Source organism: Platalea leucorodia (assembly GCF_965183815.1).
Source record: "Platalea leucorodia genome assembly, chromosome: 3".
Lineage (NCBI taxonomy): Eukaryota > Metazoa > Chordata > Aves > Pelecaniformes > Threskiornithidae > Platalea > Platalea leucorodia.
Window position 1 is genome coordinate 59,123,658 of NC_138825.1, and position 23,454 is coordinate 59,147,111.

The following is a 23,454-nucleotide window of genomic DNA, read 5'->3' on the forward strand; positions in this document are numbered from 1 at the left end:
GCAGCTCCTTCTTGCAAGCAATTCTGAAACACTGTCCATTTGCTGTCATTTATGTTCAAGTACCTTGTGTACAGCTGCTCAGCTGCTCTCATCTGCTGCAGGGTCACGTTCAGATACTCATTCAGATAGCTCTAATTTTAAATGCAAGCTGTTTTTTGTTTGCTGATTTCTTTTTCTTTCCCCCTCGCACTTCTCCCCCCTCCCTATTACACAGAGGGCTACAGCCTTGGCTCCGAAGCTACCAACCAGTTACACTCATTTACGAGAGAGAAACGGGCAGGCAAAAGGTGGCAGCAGATAATCATCATGGCATCAGCAAGTCTGCAGTTCTTTGCTTTTATTCTGGCTTTGTTTGGTGTTTTTGGAGATATCGCAGCCACCTTGCTACCAAACTGGAAGGTAAATGCCGATGTTGGTTCAAATATCATAACAGCTATAACACAGATGCAAGGACTTTGGATGGACTGCACGTGGTACAGCACTGGGATGTTTAGCTGTACCCTGAAATACTCTGTTCTCTCTCTCCCCGTCTACATCCAGGCTGCACGGACCACCATGGTACTGTCTTGTATCCTATCAGCCTTTGGGATCTGCATCACTACAGTTGGAATGAAATGCACAAAGTTGGGAGGGGACACTGACAGCAAAAGTCACGCTTGTTTTGCTGGAGGAGTCTGCTTCATTCTTGCAGGAATCTTTGGATTAGTACCAACATCCTGGTACACGCGAGAAATTATTTCAAGTTTCCTGGACCAGACCATTCCAGAGAGCAGTAAACATGAACCGGGAGGAGCGGTTTATACAGGATTCATTTCAGCAGGGTTTCTGCTTATCGCGGGTGTGATCTTCTGCACCTCCTGTTTTAAAAAGCAGCAAGGAGCATGGATTTACCCTCCAAAGCAGCACCATTTCCCATCCACAGAGCAGGAGAGCAACGCAGGTTACAACCTGCAGGACTATGTGTAAATACAGTTATTTCTATCCATTGAGGCTTTTTTTGTGCTAAGTGTAGTTTGATTATGTCAAAGAATGTGTAACATAGCACTTAACTTTTCTTACATCTGGGTTGCAATTCTGTTTAAGCAAGGTATTTCATTTATAGCAGCATCCACAAAAAGAATTAATTATGAAACAATGCTTAAGTCTGCTACAAGACTACTTTTTTTGGTGATTTTTCAAACCGTTCTTTTTGACTTTCCAAGTAACATTGATTGAAGAAAAAGAAACTATTTTAAAACATAACTGACAGTACAATCAATGTACTGATGGCTTGTTACAGCAAAGATGCTTAAAAACTAACTGCTTTCTATTTCACAAATCAGGCTATCAATAACATGTAATGTTTTATAGTGTATTTTACATTTTTATCTTTGTTTTAATTATGATGCAAGGAAAAAAAAAAACAACCACTCTGCCCAAGAAGCCCAATTTAATGGCTTTTAAGTAACAGATGCATCTGCCTTTCATTTTCAGTTCTAAATTGCCTTGGTAACTAGATTTTTTTTGAAAAACAAAACCAAACAGAAACACACACACACAAAAACCAAACCAAAACAAAAAAACCCACAACAAAAACCCATAGCCCCAAACCTTAGCTGCATTGTATATTCTGCATATCAGGCTGAAGAATCAGCAGTACCATTCAGATCTTGCCAAAAATGGCTCTCCCGCCCCAAACTGCCACCTGCTGTGGGTTTCATTTATTATTGTTAAAGAAATGTCTATTGGGCATTCACCAATTGCTACTAATCTATCACTACACAATGAGTGTTAGATTTGAGGAGCAATACAACAACAGAAATGTAACCATGACTATGGAAACACCTGCAAACTGTAATACACAGGATACAAACTAAATATCTGTGTTCCAGAAAAATCTGGGAGCGTTCTAGCTTACACTTGCTCAAAGTAGCTCAAATGATACAGCTGCCATTTATTGTCTTCTATGTTTCTGGCCTTCTGAAAGAACTTTAGAAGTCTTTTTAGTTATTCCAGTAAGGTCTGCTTCAGGCCCACTCCCATGTATTCTATTACTGTAAAATGTAATATACAATGGTGATAAAGAGACAGCTTCTTCATTTAAATTTATTTTCTTAACCCCCTTATTTTCATTAATAATCTTAGATCCTTTAACCTTTTCTTTCAACACCCAAGTTTTGTTTTTTAATGGTCACTGGCAGAGTATGTTCTATCTAAATGCTTCCCTAAATGAGAATCAAATTGATGTTAATCTACTAGCCTAGGTAAGGGAATGAAAAGGGGATATGATACAGGCCTTTAAATTTAGGAATATGATAATGCTGGATGAGTCTTTCAACAAAACCAACTGCTATTTATTTTGCATATTTATACACAACTTTCATTTCCCATATTATTAGCCTGAAATTCACTAGAACAGTATGAAGGGGCCTTAACATTATATGTATAGTTGGTTTGAAAAAGTGAGATCTTCTGTTATAGCATTTGAGAAAGTGAAATGTTTTATGCATCTAATATGTAAAGAATCTTTATTCTAATATACCTAGAATGGAATTACATCTTGTTTGTATTACTACTGTTACATAGCCATTTTGAGTTCCTATGTATTCATCAAAGAGCTTGTTTTGTACTATTCCTAATGCTAATATCAGCAGCTATCAATACTGCAGAGACTTAACTATGACCAAAAAAGCCAAATTTTCTTTGCTTGGACACAATACTGTGCAGCACCATTCCATTCCATAAACCAAGAGTCTTTTATGTCTCAATATTCATAGGTATTGTTAAAATAACATTCATTCACTGAGCAAATAAGGTGAACAACTCATTCCCAAAAACACGCATCTCTGCCTCTAGTAAGGGGTTTGACATGACACTAAGCTGTGATCATTGCTGAGTATGTGAATTAAAACCAACATTTCTAAAACAAGAACCAAAGGCGTTTTTACAGGAGGGCATAAGAAAAAGGTAACAATTGCATATTATGAGCAAAACGAAGCACCGGTTCCATAAGCAGCAAGTTTTTCTTCCTACAACTTTATACAGAAGTACATGAACTTCTTTGTATACCTATGAAACGAAAATCAAGCACTGAGCCACTTCATTCACAATACTCTGCAAGAGCTTTCCAAGAAAACAAAGATGCTATCAGGAACGGTAATATCTAAACCCACAAGTCAGTCTACAGCTAAAAGAACAGGGACAAAACAGAAGATCAATCTAAACAGGAGTTTGAAGGAAACAAAATATAGTGAAAACAGGTGCCAGGTCTGTCTGAAAAATTTGTACTTCCTGCTTTTGCAATATAAGCAATACTTGCTTTAACTCAAAGGAATATATTAAATAAAAATATGCTTGCCTTTAGTGGTACTGCCCTTTTTAGTCAACAGAGCACCAACTAACTGTAGGATTTGCTTATACCAAGACATTTGTCACAACTCTATGAGTTACCTCTCTCTCAGTCAACCATGGCCTTTTTAGTACAGGAAAATGGGAATACCAGTTACAGCTTCCCAATTCTGAGACAGTCTGCACAAGACTTTTGACTACACTAGCTCTACTATGCCCTCAAATTATATCCACCATTGAAAAACTACCACCACAGAATCGCAATTTTGGCCTTACTGAGCACTATTTCACATATTTAACAGTCAGATGACATCCTGAAATTATTTTTCATTCAGCTAGGGGACAGGGAAAAAAAACCCCAACCAACCCAAAAACACAAAGCAAAAAATAAGATGTCTTAAGCATGGTCATTTTTCTTCAGAACAGACTGCTGTGACGACTAATAGTTTAACATGTTTGAACAGTTACTTGCTCAAAAAATACTAACAGAATTTTAATCATCCTCAGAATATGCCCAGATACAGGCCTTAAAATTCATTGTGATAAGAGAGAACGACCTTCCAAAGGTTCTCAAGAGATAAGCCTGAAGAGTAAAAAGACCAAGAGACAGACTGTTGTAAGGGGGAAGGGAGATGTATTGATGTACTGAACCAACTATTTAAGAAGAAGAACTTTCAGAAGCTGCAAGTTAATTTCTGAAACAGAACATTAGATTTCCACGTGAAACAGACCCCTCAGTGTCAGGCAAACATTTTTACAAAAAAAAAAAACCAAAACCAACACACAAAGAAGATACGTTCTCATCCAAAATGGAGTTCAATTTATTAATTCTTGATTCCTGTAATCATAATGGCTATTAACAAAAACCAGTAGCAGTAGATAAGAGGACAGCAAAGAAACTGTTCTCCTCTACTCACTGAAGAGCAGATAGGAGGGAGAAGATATTGTTACTTTTTTAAACAGGCAGTGGGATGTAGGTGACAAAGTGCTACAGCAAATAGGAGGGAGTTAAATATGCTAAATATGAGTAGGGTGAAACATAAGAGATTATAGACATGGTAAAATTAGAGATCTTTGACAAAGATGACAAATGAAAAGCTTTTATTTATCAGGGTCTTTCAAAAGACCCATCAAATTTTCTAGGCACAATTCCCAAACTGTTTATAAATGTGAACTGTAAAACAGCAGGCTTTCCAAAGATGCTACAATCCTAGCAGACTATCCTGTCACTAAATCCTAATCTCCCTCTCCAGAAACACCCAAAGAAGTATGCTGATCTAGCAGATAGGCTTGAGGGTCAAAGCCAGGTTCTGAGGAACCAAGAAGTAAGGATCTTCTTGAACCAAGTATGCTTCATTTACAGGAATCTTTCACATCACTCCACTTCATAGTATGGAGGTGTTGAACTACAGCACCCAACTGTGTTCCTTACTCAAATTCAGATATATTGCTTGACTGACAAATTAAGAAAAAACCCAAAGAAATACATCAAAACTTACCTCTGGCTTTGGAACAAAGGCTTGACCTGGAATTATGAAACAGTTTTCAACAGTGCAGAGATGCTGAGACATGATGGACAATCTGCTACGTTGCTTACCTCCTGGATTAGCTGTAAGCCTCTATGGAAGAATCAAAACATGTAAATCAGTGAAACTGAATTGACCAAGTGGTCAGTTACATTAAAGCTTGATTTTCGGTATAATCAAAGGCAAAGACAAATTAAAAAAGCCCAATTGTTAAGAACTCCTATCAAATTTATGCCCAGGTCATGTAGAATTTTTTTCTCCAAGGTACCAGCATTTCACTAAGATACCATGCTAATTTACAACGTCAGTCCTGCAATCAAATGCACATGAAAAGGAGCTCCTTGAACTTCTGCAGAACTTAATGAATGTCAAAAGAATTTTGTATGGGCAAAAGAGAAAACTAAAACTATTCTGACTGCAGGATTCAAAACAAACATAACGCCAGCTGACAGTATTCTCATATCCTTTCCTTCCACTGTTTCTGTATCAAATATTACTATTTTTTCTCTGTCAAGGTGAAAAAAAGCTCCATAAACTCAAAAATCAGACAGAAACTAAAATTTCTTCATTATTAACTGGTCTATGTTTACAATATATGCAAGGAAGCTGGATCTACTTTACATAAATTTAGAATACCTAACAGTAAGAGCTTTTAATACTTAAAGCTCAATTTAGTAATTCTATGATTTTCCCAAGAAATTTCTTACAAAGATTATCAAAAAAGTAGCCTGGACAGAGGTTTTCTACACTTTCATGACCTGGCAACAAACATGTGCTGTGTGTTCTGCTAGCACAAATGAGATTTAAATGTAAAAAAGCACCTAGTAAAACAAGTCTCAAATGGTGAAAGACATTACACTAACTATGCAGAAACAGAATTTTGAAGATTCCTGTTCTTATTTACCACCACCTTAATAAAAAATAAAACATGAAAACCAATTTACATAGCTGGTAACATCTGTACATCATGTAGCTTCAGATGAAAAGCCTACTCATTAAATGCTTGCCATGGTTATTAAAACTATTCCTGAAAAATAAAATTAAACCTATTGCTCAAGTTTTAATTTTTTTTAACAACTCTCCTGAACTGCAGTTTAAGTATCAGCATAGAGCAAATAGAACAGTTTTCAACGACTTCTCAGAAAGAAAGCTCAGTGATTCATTTTGCCTACATCAGCATTTAAAACTACTTTCGTTATTGTTTCAGAGGAAACCTATTAAAAAATTCTATCCACCATTGTTGTTATTCTCTGAAAAAAAAAACCAGACTGCAAAGTCTAACAATGCAATCAGATATGCACCTCCTTAACCTCTGCAGGGGAAATGAAACAGACCTAATGACAATGCTTGTAGCCCTTCCAATGCCAATTCAAACAAGCCAGTCTTCCCACAAAACAATCTAAGAAGTCTCAGGCAGTTAGTTCCTGCTTCTCACCTACAGAAGGGATAACTTAACAACATCCACCTCTGGGCAGTAACCACTTCAACCACATCAGCAGAACATACCAGTGTATGGCACTGCTCAAGGAATGCAAAAACGCTGAGCATATACTCATAGAATAGAATTATAGAATAGTTTGGGTTGGAAGGGACCTTTAAAGGTCATCTAGTCCAACCCCCTTGCAATGAGCAGGGACATCTTCAACTAGATCAGGTTGCTCAGAGCCCCATCCAGCCTGGCCTTGAATGTTTCCAGGGATGGGGCATCTACCACCTCTCTGGGCAACCCGTTCCAGTGTTTCACCACCCTCTCTGTAAAAAATTTCTTCCTTATATCTAGTCTGAGTCTACCTTCTTTTAGTTTAAAACCATTACCCCTTGTCCTATTGCAACAGGCCCTACTAAAAAGTTTGTCCCCATACTTCTGCAACCTGACCTATTTTTGTAGGTTTCTTCCCCTCAGTTCTCAAAATTTTCTGTGGCCCTACTTTTAAAATACAGGTAGCATCTGAAACTGCACTAAGTAAACCATGCTGGAGTTCAGCTAACTGGGTAACATTTTTGCATCCGTTAGTAAACTTTTAACAAGGCATGAAGCAAAACAAAGAGTCTGAAGCCTAACCTGGAATACAGTCAAGGTGGTACTTGACATCTCTTCTAATGCTGCTCACTATCAACCACTCTCAGTAACTACCTTAGGAACAACTATTTGTTTTGTTCTTCAGTAAGCTATACCATACAATTGTGCTTTTCATAAACGCATATTAAAACCCTGTTATCAATGAATCTGCAAAATCTGTCACAGGAATTAACCTACATGAAGAATTAGACTGGCAAAGCTGACCATAAAAAGGAATATTAAACACGTTTTAGTACACAAACCACTTTCTGCAAAACAACTTTTTTTTAGAACATAAGTATTTATATTTAACCTATATCAGTTACGAAAACATAATGGTAATTTTTCTTCTGTTTGCTGCTCTAAAATCTGAACTATATTCCACTTTATTAGCACCTTTTGCCTAGTGTTCTAAATAGACAGCAGTGTTAGATACAAAATGATTAAGTATTCTGCTCTTCTAACATGCCTGTCTTCTCGATATCTAACAGTTTAGCACTCCACCTCCCAGCCTGCAGATCGTGTTGGCAGAGCAGTTCAGGCAAACTACTCTCTCTGCCCAGTTTTACTCAAAATTAGAGACTGACAAAGCTCTTCTATTTAAACTAAAATATGACTCATTTTAATGGAAGTGGGCCAGAAAGTACCCGGCCCAGGTGGCAGATTTGAGGTGAAGCACTGAGGAATTCTGGGCAATGTGAAAATTCTTAGCCACAAAGTTAGTAACAATTTTATGAATGTAAACTACAGAGAGACAAAATTATCTGCTCAACACTTAAAAGTGTCCTTTTTACTGCTGTGGATATCCATCCTTATCCTCCTTAATAGGCCTCAGAATTCAGTATATAATATAACTGCTGGTTCTCATCAACAGTTTTAATCAATGTCATCAAATCATATCATAACAGAGTGGTCTGCAGTAATAGGTCTAGACTGACATAACTCATGCCAACGTAGGTGTGCTACAAGGAAACAGAAAAGCACGAAACTACCACCAGCAAGAAAGGCAAAGGTATTTTCTACCTGTTACACTAGCAAAAACGAGCTTGACCATAAATAACACAGCATGTTGCTTTATTTTCTTACTGTTAACATCAAGTTATCCTAATTGATTATAAAGCACATGGCTCTATTCCATGACAGCATCTTACCCTTCTACTGAGCTTGTGGCATATACACTGAGACTTTGATATTTAGGCTCATAGCTTAGAACCATCCAGTGAGGACACCAAACTTCTGAGTATAAGACATTTTCCTTTCAAGAAATCCACAGATACATAAAATATCAGTAGCAACTTATTTATTTTCTGCATTACACTGTTCGCTATTTCCTTGTACTGAATATGCCTGTATATGCCAAATTACAATGGTTACCCTAAGCAACTCCAGAGGGCCAGAAAAAAGACACAGATTTTGATTATCATCCTTTCACCTAATCATAAAACAGTCTCTCTCAAATGAGGTTTTCATGATGTCAAATCAATTATGGAAACACAAACCAGAAACTATGAACGATTTTGTCTTCACTGGAATATCTGTGTTTAGACAGATGTAGGAACAAGATCCCAAAATGTAAACTCAACAACAGTTAACACTGTTGCATGACCTCAAACACCATATTCAATTTCCCAGTGTTTCTAACTTCTCAGCGTTCTAAGTACAAGGAACTTAAGAGTGCATGGTATTTTGCATCTCATTGAGCTACGGTGGGTGCAGAAGCACTATAATCTGCATGTCACCAATGGTTTATGCAGCTGGTTACAGCTATATAAAGTACAGAGTGCATTTATGCTCCCACTCATTGCTAGGCCAATTTTTTCACTGCTGTCACAAAGCTTTGCATCTTACCCATCATCACTTTGCATCTTCCGTCATAGTCCATTAGCCATATTTTGCAACAAGGTCTAATCTCAAATGACATGAAGTCCTTCTGGAAAACAGATCTGGATTTTTTTAATGCCTGAAACCACATGAGCTCAGAACTGAATTAAGAAATCTAGTTTATTTCATACTACATGTTTGTCCCTGGTGTTCTCTAGAGCCACCTACTGGAAATACTTCAGTACTTGCCTTGAATCTTCCTTGCAGGGCTAGAGTAATGACAGCACAATGTAGTTTTCTATGACCTCAAAAAATGACAGCAGACATCCGACTTGCATATATAATTATTACTAATTTACATACCCAAAAAACCTCAGCAAAATTTTCCTATCAGAATTTTTACTTTGAAACATTAAAATTAAAACACACACAGTTAGGAAAACCAGATATTTACGAACACTTGAATAATTAGATGGAAATTCAGTTTTCAGACTGGTGTGCAATTCCTTTTTCTTTTTTATTTAAAAGCAAGTGAGATGCTGGTAAGAAGCCATACCACTTTCATAAATACAAAGCAAAAAGTCTTCCAGCCTCTCTGTTATGGTATGTTTCATGCAATGGCAACAGAAATAAACTGTTAAGTCTGAAAACTAATTGTTGCTGTTTCATATTTAAAAATTAATAGTATCCTTTTACCATGCAATTTTGAGGCAGATAATGACAGTAATGGAGATGATACAGCGCATCGGAAGACTACTTTTACAGCAACACTGAAATATACTAAGCCCAGTATATACTAAGCACTAATGAAGAAAAAGGCAATGATAAAATATTACTTGTATGGCAGGTGTGAAAAACACATTCAATGCGTCCAAATACTTTTTTGGCATAATACTCTTAGGTAAAATATGGTATGGTGGCTTTGAAATTGCTCCAGAATATTTCACAACCATCTATAGATTTCTCTCTTCAGCCCAGTTCTTAATAGTCTCTGTTCAAAACAAATTTGTGTATACGTGTGTGTATGAGGACTAGAAGCAATTTTAAGCTTTTATTCTGATCAACTTGCTTCTGCCTTCTTTCCTAGGAAGTGTGTAGAGAGCTCTGGTGCCTCAGCAAAAGTAACCGCTGTGTTACCAACAGCATTCCATTAAAAAGTCAACGTAGTATCAACTGATCTAGAATTAACACTACTACATAGCAGATCAGTGTGGCCTTTGAGAATCTAACTACTGAGACAAAGTGAAATCTCAATTTGCTCTTGGACTTGCTGTGACAGAACTCAAAGGACGCCTTTTTACACACACAAGGCTGGCAGCAATCCATTAATAATTCTGATATCAAGTCTTGTTCAAAAAAGCCAGAGTCAGTTTCCATGGTCTTGACAAACACTCCCTGCATTTTAAGTGTTTAATCACAACTGGAAATAATGCTAACGTTCCATTTTTCCTCATTTCAAGGAAGGTGTCTTTTCTAAAGATCATTTTTAATTAAGAGGGCAAAGAAAATAACTATGAGTGTATTTCTTGAGGTGACTGGAAGGTAAAAAAAAAAAACAACAGACATGAACTGGTGCATGAATGACTGTGAGAGAAGAAAGATATTTAAAAACAGAAGAGTGCTGTAGAATCTATTCATGTCGGAGAAATCAGACTTCAGAAAAGAACAGATTAAGTACCTCAAAGAAATATATCCCTCCATAAGATATTTAAAGAAAAAAAAAATTTATGTGCTGTGAAGGCATCAGAGCAGATGATTAATTCAACATTAAAATTCATAATTCACAGCCACACAAACTAAAAATTGAACCAATTCTTTCCTCTCTTTTTAAAGCCAACTAAGATTGATTTTGTACTTTTAAACAAAAGGTTGCATGTAAACAAAATTTTGTTCAATTTAGCATCTGTAAAATTTTGGGAAAACACCAACATATTACCTCTGCAACTTCCTTCTGAAAAGTCAACGTCATCTGTGTCCTGCCATAAGTAAAAGGTCCATCTTTTTTGGAAACATTTTCCAGCCATTTGATGATTAGAGGAGTTGAAACACTGAAGGGCAGATTCCCAATGATATGTATATCTGGTGGCTCTGTTAACATTTGATGGAAGAAAAATAACTGTCAAAAAGTTTTGGATAAGATTTTGTCATGAAAGAACACCAAAGTAGAAGATACGTGCATATCAACCTAGACTTAAAATATGAAAACAATTTTTATCATGCCACGCCAAAATTATGCCTTTCCATTTATACTTGTCTTATACTGACAAAACTGTGTTACTATTCTCAGTAATTATTTGGAAAAAAGTGCTTAGATTTGGTTCTCATTTACGTTTGAATAAATCAGTAGCTTTCAGCTGATTAGCAGATTCAGCTGAGCTACTCCAGAATAGCAAAACTGTAACAGCAGCAAAGCTACAAGAGTGTTTCCATGATTTTAAACTATGACTATTAGGTACAGAGTAAATAGCCACACTCATCCTTCTGTTCAACACATTCCTCCCGGGCCATTTTACTGAGTCTTCATAATCCCCAAAACAATCACCTAGCTCAAACTGGACAGAGCTCTCCTTCTGTATAGAGTCCTGTGAAATCTAAAAAGTCTTAGAGCAAGTACAAGACTTACCCATAAGAAGTTCTATGCATTGTTCAATTATGTATCATATCAGTGTATATGTGTTGTACAACACAAAGCAAGCATTTCAGTGGCAGGGATCCTTATGTCTAAGCAGGAGAGCAATAGAAGCAGACAAAACAAAAGCAAGTGTGTTGTTTCTTAGCTACTACAGCATTTAATAACATGAATAAGAGATTATAATATCAAATTCAAGCTGGTTTTCTGGCACACTTTACTTATTATGCACTTTTTAGGCTGTGCTATTTCTACCATATTTGTGATATTACACATCTACCAGAGATGGCTAAGTATCTTTCTGAAACCCACCAGCCTTTCAGATTTTCATATGGCAATAATACAGAAAAAGTGTATCTTACCTCTAATTAGTTAGCTCCAAAGACAACAATGACTTATATGTATGTTCAAGAAAGGTAAATTTTTAAAAACTGCACTACACCTTCATACATGCATTTGCTCAGAGCTTTGTTTTGTGAAGCACTTACTTTTTGCAATGAGGCACATACAGCATGGAATTTTTCAAGGTGAACATAATGTGTCATGGTCTTTTATGTCCTAAGTCAGAAAGCAGTTTACTGTTCTTCAGGCACGGCAGGCAGTGACTCTACCTTAAATTAAGAGATTTGGAAAAGGGGCCTGGGAGGTCATCTCTGATTTATCTAATAATGTTACATGTTTTAAAAGGGAGGTGCAATCAAGTCCTACGAGAACCTCATATTTGGAAAAAAAACCCAAATCTCTGATTAGAAAGGACAAATTTCCTAAAAGTTTCAAAGCAAGATACAGAAATTTCTTCAGTGGAACAACAGCAGTGGTGGCTTCTGACTTCTTCAAAAAGAGAAAGAAGTCGGGAAGAAAGTATACCATTTGATTTGCTTTTATACTTTCCAAGAGTCATTATTGTACAGTCAAGATACCCTAAGGTTAGTAACTGCAAATCTCCTCAACATTGACTAAGGTGAATGTTACACAAATTCCACTGTTTTGTCTTAGAAGAGAAACATTATCTCTGTTTCCTTCTAGAAAGGAAGAAAGGTAGCTCATCTCTCTCTTCTTACTTTCAAAAGGTACCAGACGAGAGGAACACCTGCACTGAGTGAACTCCAACTCTATCACTACCCTTAAGACTAACTCAGAAGCCTTAAAAATGAAATAAACCAAATCCAAATACTAACCGTCCTCCCAGTTCTTTTTTAAGTGCTTTGGAAAAGCCTTGTCCATCTTATATGTCAGGATATCTCCATGAACAATGTGCACTTTTCCTGGAGCTGCTTCAGATAACATCTGTTTGTAAGCAAGCAAGCAGAACTCACAGTGAGTATTAACCAAACTGATTTTCAGTTTCAGCCACAGCAGGAATGAAATCATTGCTATATATTTATCTTCAATATATAAAAAAGCACAATAGTAGTTAAAACTGAGCACACTATTAGTAAGTATTTACTTTCAAAAAGCAAACACTAATGGAAAAAAATTTAATGTGTGATTCTGTAAATGCTTACTATTTACAGCTGTAGAATTCTTAATAGGGAATTTAAACCTGAAAAGACCACTAAGAGTCTCTTCAACAAGGATAATTAACAAACCCTGGGCCACTAACAGGACCCCACCTGATTTAAGTAATAATGCAAACAGCAGGTTTTGAGAAGTTTTTAGATCCATTACCTATGGAAACAAGGCTCATGTTGTTTATTCTGTTTCCCCTGCAGCTGTAGGGTCTATTATCCAATTTTAGCCATATGTGATACAAGGCTGCATAAATATTCAGTCATTTTTAAATTTACATTAAAAATGGGGGAAAGATTCTCTTAATACTCCCTGTAGTAGTCTGAACTCACACCATTAGAAACCAAGGAGTTCCCAAAAAATGAGAGAATGAGTACCAGTAACCATAGTGAAAATCTCAAAAATTTATATCTTTTTAGCCATTACAAAATCCATTCTGTTGTCAACTTCTCTATCCCACTTGTGCAGCTTACCTAGTATTTAATAAAGGCTGAAATGCAAACTCAGAACTGACTGTAGCTTGATGACCAATTCTTTCATTTCCGGTGTCAGTTTACACAATCAAATTAGTTAAGATTTTTAGTGTTATACTGATCTTTTCTCTTACAGTATGAAACCATGCACAAACAGCACAATTCAAAAGCAAAGTCAACTTTTATAAAGATGACATTTGGGGATATTTATTGTTCCTAAGTCAGAATAATGAAAAATGGCTTAAAGAACAACTTTGCTTTTGCACAGAAATCCAAATCCATGAACAGTTAAGTGCTAGTGGCTTAACTCCTGAAATAAACTGCTCACCATTGTCAGTTCCATCTTCAATCTGAATCATGTTTATATGCTCAAGGGCACAAACAGCTCTTACAGGTCTCTGAGCTAAAGGAAAGTGCTGCTTTCTCATATTGTTCACAAAATGTTTGCATGATTTTTTTTTGAGTAAAAGGGTTTTTTTACCATCAAAACAGCTAAATTTTGTGTAGAGTACTAAAAAAAAAAAGCTTAACTAAAAACTAAGTGTTCCTACATGTTTTAAGTGCAATTATTTCCAAATAGAAAAAATAAATCTAACCTCAACTCCAAACCACTTAACGGATTTTTCAGCATTACACTAGCAATTATATGGCATACAAATTCATTAATCTGCCATGATTTGTCAAATCTTTCTTTGAAGCTGTTATAAATGCTATAACAGGATGAAAGATAATGTAAGATCAATAAAGTTAGAAAATAGCATAAGAGGAAGCAGACAGCTGCCTACACAATAATGGATTATTAACATATGTTATAATGTTTCTTAATAATAGTTTGCATGTCAAGAGGAGTTTGGGGTTTTTTGAGTACCACACTTAACATAATTGAGAACTGCATTTAATTCGTGAGGAGAAAATCACAGTTGTATATTCCTAATTTGAAATAAAGACTCAGAAACCCACTGAAACTTTCTCCACTTTAAGGCCAATGTGTGCAGCTAACAGTTCCAGGAACTCTTGTGCACCAAGCACATGAGCCAAGTGATTCCCCATCATACAAATCCTCTTGTTCTTCACACACAACCAAAAGGACGTGAAGAAAACGTAAAGGGCATAGTTTAAAAAAATGAAATAGCGTTCCTGGAAGAATTCTATATTCAATCGATTCTCTGGCTGAGCACGCCCTTTCTCTCCTCGTAAATCTTTCCAGCCTAACAACTATTAGGGCATATGGCACCAGGAGGCTGTGATTCTTTAAGAGCGAGACAGAACTGACAAGACTCTCAGCTTGTGTAAACTGTTACTCTGTACACATATGTTCTTCACCATATTTCAGTTTTGCAGTAAAGAGGATCCCAACATCGGTTTTGTGATAGAGACCACAGCCTGAAAAACAGTTAATGAAAAATGCTGTATGCTTTACATCAGTGATTTTTTAAGTATCTAAAGAGGTATTTTTAAGTTATAGTCCCCAATTGTTATTTTAATCTCTGACATTTTCTGTTATTCAAATCTCAACCCTTTTATAAGCATTTGGTTTTGATAGAGCTTTTAACGGGAAACCAGAAAAAAATAGGTATTACAACCCACGTTATCACAAAAGAAAGATTCATTGTTATCTATCATCTTATTTGGAGGGAAAAAACCAATACCAAATTTAGCCCTAATGGATGCAACACATTTGTTCATTCACATCCACTGTTATTGAGTTATAGCATCCTTACATTCAGTAACCTCATTCAGACATACTTATTTCTACTGTGAGGAGGTTGCTAATTAAAAATAATGACTAGTGTTAACTCACTTGAATAATAAAGATAATTACACACCAAAAGCTCATTATAAACCTTGAAAAGTATACTTTTATTCAGAGAAATCTGTTGTAGTGACTGCATTTTGGAAGATCAGAAAAATTGTCTAAGTACTTAAAAAACTCTTAACTAAAGTAAGTATCATTTAAGCTCAAATTCTCTCCAATCCCAAAACAGTTCTTAAAATCTAAAACAAGAATGCAGATTTGCCACCACTCAAGAAAAGTGAAAACAAAGTTTTCATACTTAGCAAGGTAAAGACGGCATACTGTAAATTATCAATGGCTAACCCTACATAGTTACGTGCATATTCAGGTTTAAGGATATGCACAGTTTCATTCGTATCTTACATAATTATTGTCCTACAAAAAGATGGTACAAGTTCTCAAGTGAACTACCTGTTTATTTTCACTGCTGATTTAATACAGAAAGCACAGTGCAATATAAGAAAAGCCCTTTGAATTGCTATGATTTGAGGTTGTAGAGGCACAAGAAAACAGTCAAATCTAAAGAGATTTTGGACTCTGTTTTTCTTGCTGGATTTATGCAGCCAAATTCCATAAACATGGAAACTTAATAGCAACACAAGTAGATGGTATTTGAAAAATGCCACAATGACTTCTGAACTTACACCAACTTCAAAAGAAAGGAACAAAACTGTAAGAGTGTTTTTTCTGAAAATGTAAAATAAATGCTTGCTTTATTCTTCTGTATCTGGCTGTTAATCCACACTGAACTATATTAACTGGAGATACATGTTCACAACTTTATAAGCTTTAAAACATAATTATTAGGATGAAAATGAAAAGTAATACCAAAGGACACTACATTTAGCCTTCAAACTACTATTTCACCTGCACAGATAGACCTTTAAAGCACCTGAAACATCTCAACCTGAAAAAAACAGGCAGGCCTCAGTCTTAATTCGGTTGCAGGATCAGGTCCTGAAGAGACAATGGGTATTTAAATGAAAAGGCATATGAGAAAGCAGAAGCAATTAATTGCTATACTGTGTATTTTCATCTTCAAGCAAATGATAGCTTTGATTTAAGCCAAAGAAGCAAACCTATTTTCAATGCTGAGATCTCAACAAGACACTTGGAACCTTCCTATGTTCTTAAAATGTTCTTATTCAATGTTGTGGATACATTTATGCAAACTATTTCCAGATGGTACCTGCAATCCTGGAATAAATCGAGCATCTTTTTCAATTAAAAGGAGTTGTTCAACACCAGCACTGAGAATGGATCTGGTAATTCCTCCTGGCCCAGGGCCCACTTCGCAAACATGGGCATTTTTCAGCTCGCCAGCTTGTCTCACTATCTTGTCTGTAAGACACAAAGAACATACTAAGCCTTTATGCTCCAAAGGATCCAGCTCACTAAGATAAACTCATTGTTTATTGTTAAAGCACAAGTGTGCTTATCTCAGAACAGACACAAACAGTGACACAACCCAGTTAAATGGTCACACACCTGCTAGACTGCACAGAATTCAGATTTGTTTCATACAAGATATGCTCAACTGTTTAAAAAAGACTATTTTCAGTTTAACATCTTTAATATACATTGTTGCTCATTACAGAATCAAATAAAAAGAGACTATTATTTCTCATCTGTAAACTAGCAGTACTATTCTCCTCCTGCAAGTAAGCACTTGCGTTCACTGTCCTGAAGTCTCAGCACTTATCCTTATAAAGGTATTTCACTACATACCTCTGTTTCAAGGAAATTTAAAAAGCAAAAAAGATACAGTGAAGCTCAACCAAGATTACAATATGTATAGAGCAATTTTATGAGGGAGAGGCTGGAGTAAAGTAAGAGTTGGAATACAGGCAACTGGTAGTTAGAGAAAGTGGGGCAGCTAAAAGATGAAGAAAAAAATACCTGTACATAAGTGGAAGGGTACAACATTGGAAGGCATTACAGCCAGGAAAGAAAACAGATTAAGGATTGAAAAAAGGATTAAAAACGTAGCTAATGAAACAAAAAGATCCTTAGGAAGCACAGAGGGAGGGATGCTGAGAGAAATTATGCTGCTCACTCCATAACTTCTTAAGTATGCAATAAAAATAAGAAATACCTGAAGACTTGTCTACTTGTAAGATTTTACTAAATGCATGCAGACATTTTTATTCCAGGGTAAGAGTCTAGTTATTCAGGAAGTGGAACCAAGTTTCATGTTCACAACCTAAATCTTTATCGGCCTGAATCTTCAAATGTAATCAAATCATCCACTACATGAAGCTGGCACATCATTTATTATTGCAAAACCCAGCCACCACTAGGACAGTAAAGAAACTCTCCACTGATTGAACAGTGCCAGTTTTGTCACCCATTGCTGACATGAAGCTGGAGAAAACTGAATTGTTCAGAACAACATAACTGGTTCAATACAGTTACAACATTTCTGATAAGCTGAGACAAATGACCATCCTAACCACACTATATAGCAAATTAATTTGCACAATGAGTTACAGTACTTTCTATGATACATAATAATCTGAAAAAAATACTCATTTTTGATTCAAACTTATAAACTATAATAGTACCTGGATGGTAAAAGTACTACTAAGGCTTGGATTTTTGCATTTCAATCAATAACTCACATTTTATATAGGAATATAGTTGCTACCTAAAAATTACTCTATAATTTATAGAGAAACACATTTTCTAGGAATTTACAAGTAAAATCAATTTGTCTAAGCCAAAACTACTTTTAAAAGAAGTCCTTAAAGGTTTACCATTGAGATTTTTACCATTAGTTTGACAGATGTCATCATGCAAACATCATCTCCTTAGCTAGAACCTAGATTCTGAACGAGACTGGGATACATGTTTTATAGTAGCTAAAAATACTAGAATAAAATATTTAACCTGTCAATCGCAAATCCAGCAGAAAGTTCTGGGAAAGTTGTTTCTGTGCTTTAAGGCGAAAGAGTTTAATAATCTCTCCAACAGTTGGCAGGGGAGGCAGACGGAAAGCTGCCACCTTTCCTGGAACAGCCATAAGACAAAACTCTTGCTCCTTCTTCCTAGAGAAACATTGAAAAGATGATTCTAGTATATGCAATAAATTCTAATATACTTAATATTAAAAACGCTAAGTTTACAAACCAAGACATGATTTACAAATCATTATACAAGTGCTAAATTTTAAACGTCAGTATTTTGACTATTGCATGCAGTGGTTATGCTCATGTTGTATGCTTATGTACATATTTGTGGGATTTGGGCAAGTCTCGTTTTGTAGCTTCGCCAAAACATCAGGTAAAACAAAACCCTCTCACAATTGTTCAATGTCAATCTCTCCTTACTTTAGAAAAGAATCATTAAGGATAATCTGCTTGAATTCATGGCATCACGTAAAGACACAACGTATTTAACTAAACCGTCCCTGAAGAAGAATGAAAAGATTTATTAGTCATCACCTGCTTTTCTAAACAGAGATAAAGATGGAAATCCCAAGTGTAAACAATGGCATTAGCTAAGCTGAAAAACAAAACAAAAAAAACCCGTTTAACTTTCAGCACGACAGGACAAAATGTTTCGCCTCTCTGCTCGCACCCGCCAGCCCCAGCCTCGCCGTTACGGACCCCGGGGCCAGCACGCCTCAGCACCAAGCGCTCGCTGCTTGGCAGCGGGGCTCGCCGCACAGCGCCGTTGCTTGCCGAGCGACAGCCCAACGCACGCCGGACCGGCCCAGCAGAGCCCGCCTTCGGCACCGTCGGTTTTAGTGGCCTCACGACAGGGCCCGATGAGGGCAAAGCCGTGGTCGGACCAGCGGGCAGGCGGCGGAGGGGAGCGCTCAGCGCGGACGCCATTTGACAGCTGCCGATGGGCCACGGGCAGCACCGTCACCCGCGGCGCTCACAGCGAACGAAGGATGAGCCGCCCCTCTCCGCCAGCCGCCCGGGGAGGCCGGCCATGCCCGCGGCGGCCGGCGGGCAGCCCCCCGCCTTGCCGGGGCCGGGGCCCAGCCCCACCGCCCCGTCCGTAACGGCCCCGCCCGCGGCAGAGCCGGGGCTCGGGCGGCCCCGCCCCATGCCCCCCGCATTGGCCGCTCCCACCACCTCCCCCCCACCCCGAGGTCCGGCGCCGCAGCGCGCGTGCTCCCGGTGACGGCGCCCCGAGGGGCGGCACGGCGGCCGGCTGCGCCGGCGCAGAAGCCGTCAGCGTGGCTGGGGAAGCGGGGGCGCGCAAGGTCCAGGCGAGGAGCGGAGCGGGCCGGGCCGGAGGCGCCGTGCGGCCGCACCGCTTCCCCCCCGCTCTGCTTCTACGAAAAGGAAGCCTCAGAGCCCAGCCCGGCAGCGGCGCCAGCGCCGTTCCTTACGGTGTAGAGCGGGAGCTAACCCGGAAAAGGAAGTGCCGCTCCTCTGCCCTCGCGTCTCACTAAAGGCGCATGCGCTTGTTCAGCGCCCTGATTGGCTTCGTGTCGGGGGGGCACGCATGCGCGCCGGGGCGTGCGCATGCGCTGCCGAGCGGTGTGCGTGGAGCTGTCCGTGGGTGGGTCTGTCCGTCGGTCCGTCCGTCCCTCCTTGCGGCTCCGCGGGCTGAGGGAGCAGGCGTGGGAGCTGGGGGCGGCCGCAGAGGCCTTCCCGCACACACAGTGTAACCCTTTCAGAAAGCTTGCATTTGCCTGCTGCTCCCGTGGCTGCCGAGGAGGCCCCGGAGCAAGGCCCCGTTGGAGCTGTAGGCTCTGCTGGCAGGGGCGGGCCGCGGTGGTGGGCCTGAAGTGGCAGTGACTATGGCTCTGCGTTAGCCGCGGCAAAAATTATTCTAGGCAATAAAAAAAACCCGTTGGCAATCATCATTGTGGGTTAAAGTGTAGTTTATCCGTTTCTGTGGTAACTCCATTTGTCTGGCACCGTTTCAGATAGGTAAAACTGTTACCTGCAGGCTCCAGGAACAGGCCCGTGGGTGTTGATGGTATATTTTCAAAGGACATGGAAGTTGCATGGGAATGCAGGTTCACAGATTTGCAGATCAGTCTGGAACTGAATTGGACCTCTATATTCACGATGGAGGGTCTGTCTTTATTTGAGTGAGCCAATTGCTGGGCCATTTTTCAGCTAGTCTGGATACGGCACGAATGTCTGGCTCTGCTCATTTCTGTGTATCTACAGATTAATTCTAGAGTGTGATCAAAACCTGTAGTTTGTTTCCTTTAAAACTATGAATGCTTCTATGTTTCTGTAGATCTAAATTTTTCCAGTTGGAGCCATAAAACACACTTCTTCATCTGACTGGGAAATCGGCATTGAAGAAACAGATTTAATAATAGTGTTCTTATGAGTAATTATATAATACGAACTGAGCAATTGCTTGTTGCAACAGAATCTTAGCTACCATATACTGCACCAACATATAACTGCATGTGTTCATACATATGTGCATGTGTATTTATGAATATATTCTTAAAACGTTGTCCAGTTTTGCTCATCGTAAAATTCACTGGTAGCATCAGAAGCCATTCTGGCAGAGTATTTCTGCAATATCTTTTGTCACAGTGGATTAAGGAAGTTCCCTTCTCCACAGCACTTTTGAACAATTGTTGGATTTTAAGGTTCTTTTTCCATTTTGTCTTTATAATTTCGTGCTTGATGATTGTTATGACAGTGCAAGTGAATGCTAAGGAGATGTTTCCAGAAAGCTAAACAGTTACTAAAAAGCCACAGATAATCAAGGATATTGTTAGGTAGCTGTAAGAAAATGAAGACACTAAAGGATTTGCAAAAAGTAATTCCTCACTCAGGATAAATAATGGGTGTAATTCTAAATAGCTTTGTGCATTAGACATAGCTTCTGCCATCAATAGCCTGTTCTAGTTAAATAATAACAGCAGATGCTGTAGTGTATTTTAGTGTTGTACTCTGAAGAACTATGTGGAAGAAGGCTAATACACAATATCTGCATCAATATCTCTTTACAGATGTGGGTTCAGTTGTGTTCTGAGATCAATCAAGTTTATCACAGTTGAAACCTATGCATGTGAGATGAATAATACGTGTGTGAATATTAGTGGAGTCAACAGGAAAGAGAACGTAATGCGAAGGGGCCACATCTAAAGAAAAATGAAAATGGATCTAATTAGGCAGTCATTAAAAACATAGGGAACTTTGCAATTGGTGTCAGTAAGAAAAGGAGCTGACCTAGGCTTTATTGTTCACATACAGTGGAATATTGGAATAAAATGTCATGGTCCTAATCTTATCTGAAACACTGGAGTTTTGAGTTTGTGAGGTATAAAGTATTTGACTTAATATATATTATTTGAATTTAAAGTCATTATAAATGAAACATAAAATGTAAGCTCCACCTGTTGGTGAAAATGTGGGATTTCAAATGGTATCTGTTACTTCACCCAATTCCAAAAGAACTTTAAGAGAAAATAATATAATGGTGATTTTTCTACTTCAAATCTGAAGAAATTTGAATGAATATGGACTGGGTCTTAGGAGAAGCAAGTGTGAAAATAGCATGGGATGAATCAGCTTTATGACCAGCTGAGATGTCCAGGCTATTTTAACTCTAAAACAAAAAAGATGCCAGTTTAAAAGTTTTTTGCAGTACATAAATAATGTTATGCCAGAGCATTGTTTTAATAATGCATTTCATACTTGATTGTCACCAAGGCTGAGCTTTTTCATCTCGCAACCTCAAGTCTACTCAGTCTTTATATACAAATATTGTTTTGTCATATTTAAAGTGCAAATTCTTTCTTGATTAGATGCACATACAGAAGTTTCCAGGTATTTCATGTGGCCATAACTCTTACTGTAATAATAACAAGATATAATAGATTTATACTTAAGTACTTGAAATAAATATAGCCATCTGTGCTAATAGGTCTACTTGTAGAAAAAATTTTGGTAGAAAAATCACTTGCTAACATAATAATTCAAGTTTATAGTTGAAATGTCTTCCAGACTCTTGAAGTTGCTATAGGGGTAGTAGTGTATGGATTGGAGAGTCAAGGTGGCCCCTAAAACTCATGAAGGGAAAGTGAGTGAGTTAAGCCTTAACTCATCACATCATCTGGTCGTTTCTAGAAGACATCTCCAACTAAGTCTTACATATTCTCTAACTCTTGTGTCTCTTATGAGGAAAGGCTGAGAGAGCTGGGTCTGTTTGGCCTGGAGAAGAGGAGACCGAGAGGGGATCCTATCAACGCTTACAAATATCTTAAGGGCGGGTGTCAGGAGGACGGGGCCAGACTCTCTTCAGTGGTGCCCAGCGGCAGGATAAGGGGCAATGGGCACAAACTGAAACACAGGAAGTTTCATCTCAATATAAGGAGAAACTTCTTTACTTTGAGGGTGACAGAGTGCTGGAACAGGCTGCCCAGAGAGGTTGTAGAGTCTCCTTCTCTGGAGATACTCAAAATGCACCTGGATGCGATCTTGTGCAACCTGGTCCAGGTGAACCTGCTTTAGCAGGAGGGTTGGACTAGATCATCTGCAGAGGTCCCTTCCAACCCTAGCCATTCTGTGATTCTGTGATTCTGCAAGAGGAAAAAGTGAGCCTTACCAGCTTTCATCTGCTTATCCCAGCCCTTTCGTTCCTCTGCAAGTTATGTAGGGTCTGCAGGAAGAGCGCTTCCTTTTTATGGTCCTAATGAAGTTCACGGAAGAAATGTGAGAAAAAGAAACTGGAAGGAATTCTTCCATTCCTGGGAATGCCCGACACCCACACTGTGACTCTCCAGCCTCTTAATGGAAAATGCTTTCTCCTTTGATGTGTTGGAATTGCCATTGGAAGACATTTCTGATTACATGCCTCAAATTCTGCAAGAAGAAAATAAGCTACTGGAAGATCTTCTGCATTACTCTAGCTATTGTGTCACATCTCAAGGTCTGCCACTGTTAAGAAGGTTGCCTTCTAATGGCCTGCACACTATACCTGAAAGGTTTGTTTTCCAGAGTTCACTGTCCAGAGGAGAACCTCGAGGAGACATTGTGATTCCGCAGTGACCCAGAAGTGGGGAGATAAAGATTTTGTTCCCAGTTGTCCCAGTGATCTGCTGTGTGATTGCTGGGAGATGCTGTGCGTGTCTCTGTGCGTTCACTGCCTTATAGCTGTCTTACCTGCTTTGAATGTAAAGTCTTTGGTGACAGGATTGACTTGCCAGTATTTGTGTAACAACGAAGCGTTATGAACACCACCATCAGGACAGTCCTTAAGTATGTAGAAAGCAGCTGGAATATGGAGAGCACTACCATAAATAGCAATAATGAAACTTTAATGACCCCTCAAGTTAGAGTTTGGGCAGCTACATTTTGATGCTGGAGCTTGGCCCAAGA

General features: G+C 38.4%; 1 protein-coding gene across 12 annotated transcripts in view; it reads right to left on the reverse strand.

Moving 5' to 3' along the window:
- TFB1M (transcription factor B1, mitochondrial) overlaps positions 1-19,532 on the reverse strand; it is a 28,344-nt gene extending 8,812 nt beyond the window's left edge. The window contains exons 1-7 of one of the 12 annotated variants that reach the window (XR_014227676.1): positions 18,583-19,114; positions 18,029-18,182; positions 16,329-16,480; positions 12,541-12,649; positions 10,670-10,821; positions 8,761-8,842; positions 4,827-4,946 (exon numbers count right to left, since the gene is read on the reverse strand). Coding sequence is in view for 11 of the 12 variants with exons in the window: in XM_082306996.1 (XP_082163122.1) it covers positions 798-857; positions 4,827-4,946; positions 10,670-10,821; positions 12,541-12,649; positions 16,329-16,480; positions 18,029-18,182; positions 18,583-18,975 (1,140 nt within the window). In the remaining variant the exon portion in view is untranslated. The other 11 variants (XM_082307000.1, XM_082306996.1, XM_082306999.1 and 8 more) reach the window with 11 other exon arrangements.
- Positions 19,533-23,454: the final 3,922 nt, after the last annotated feature.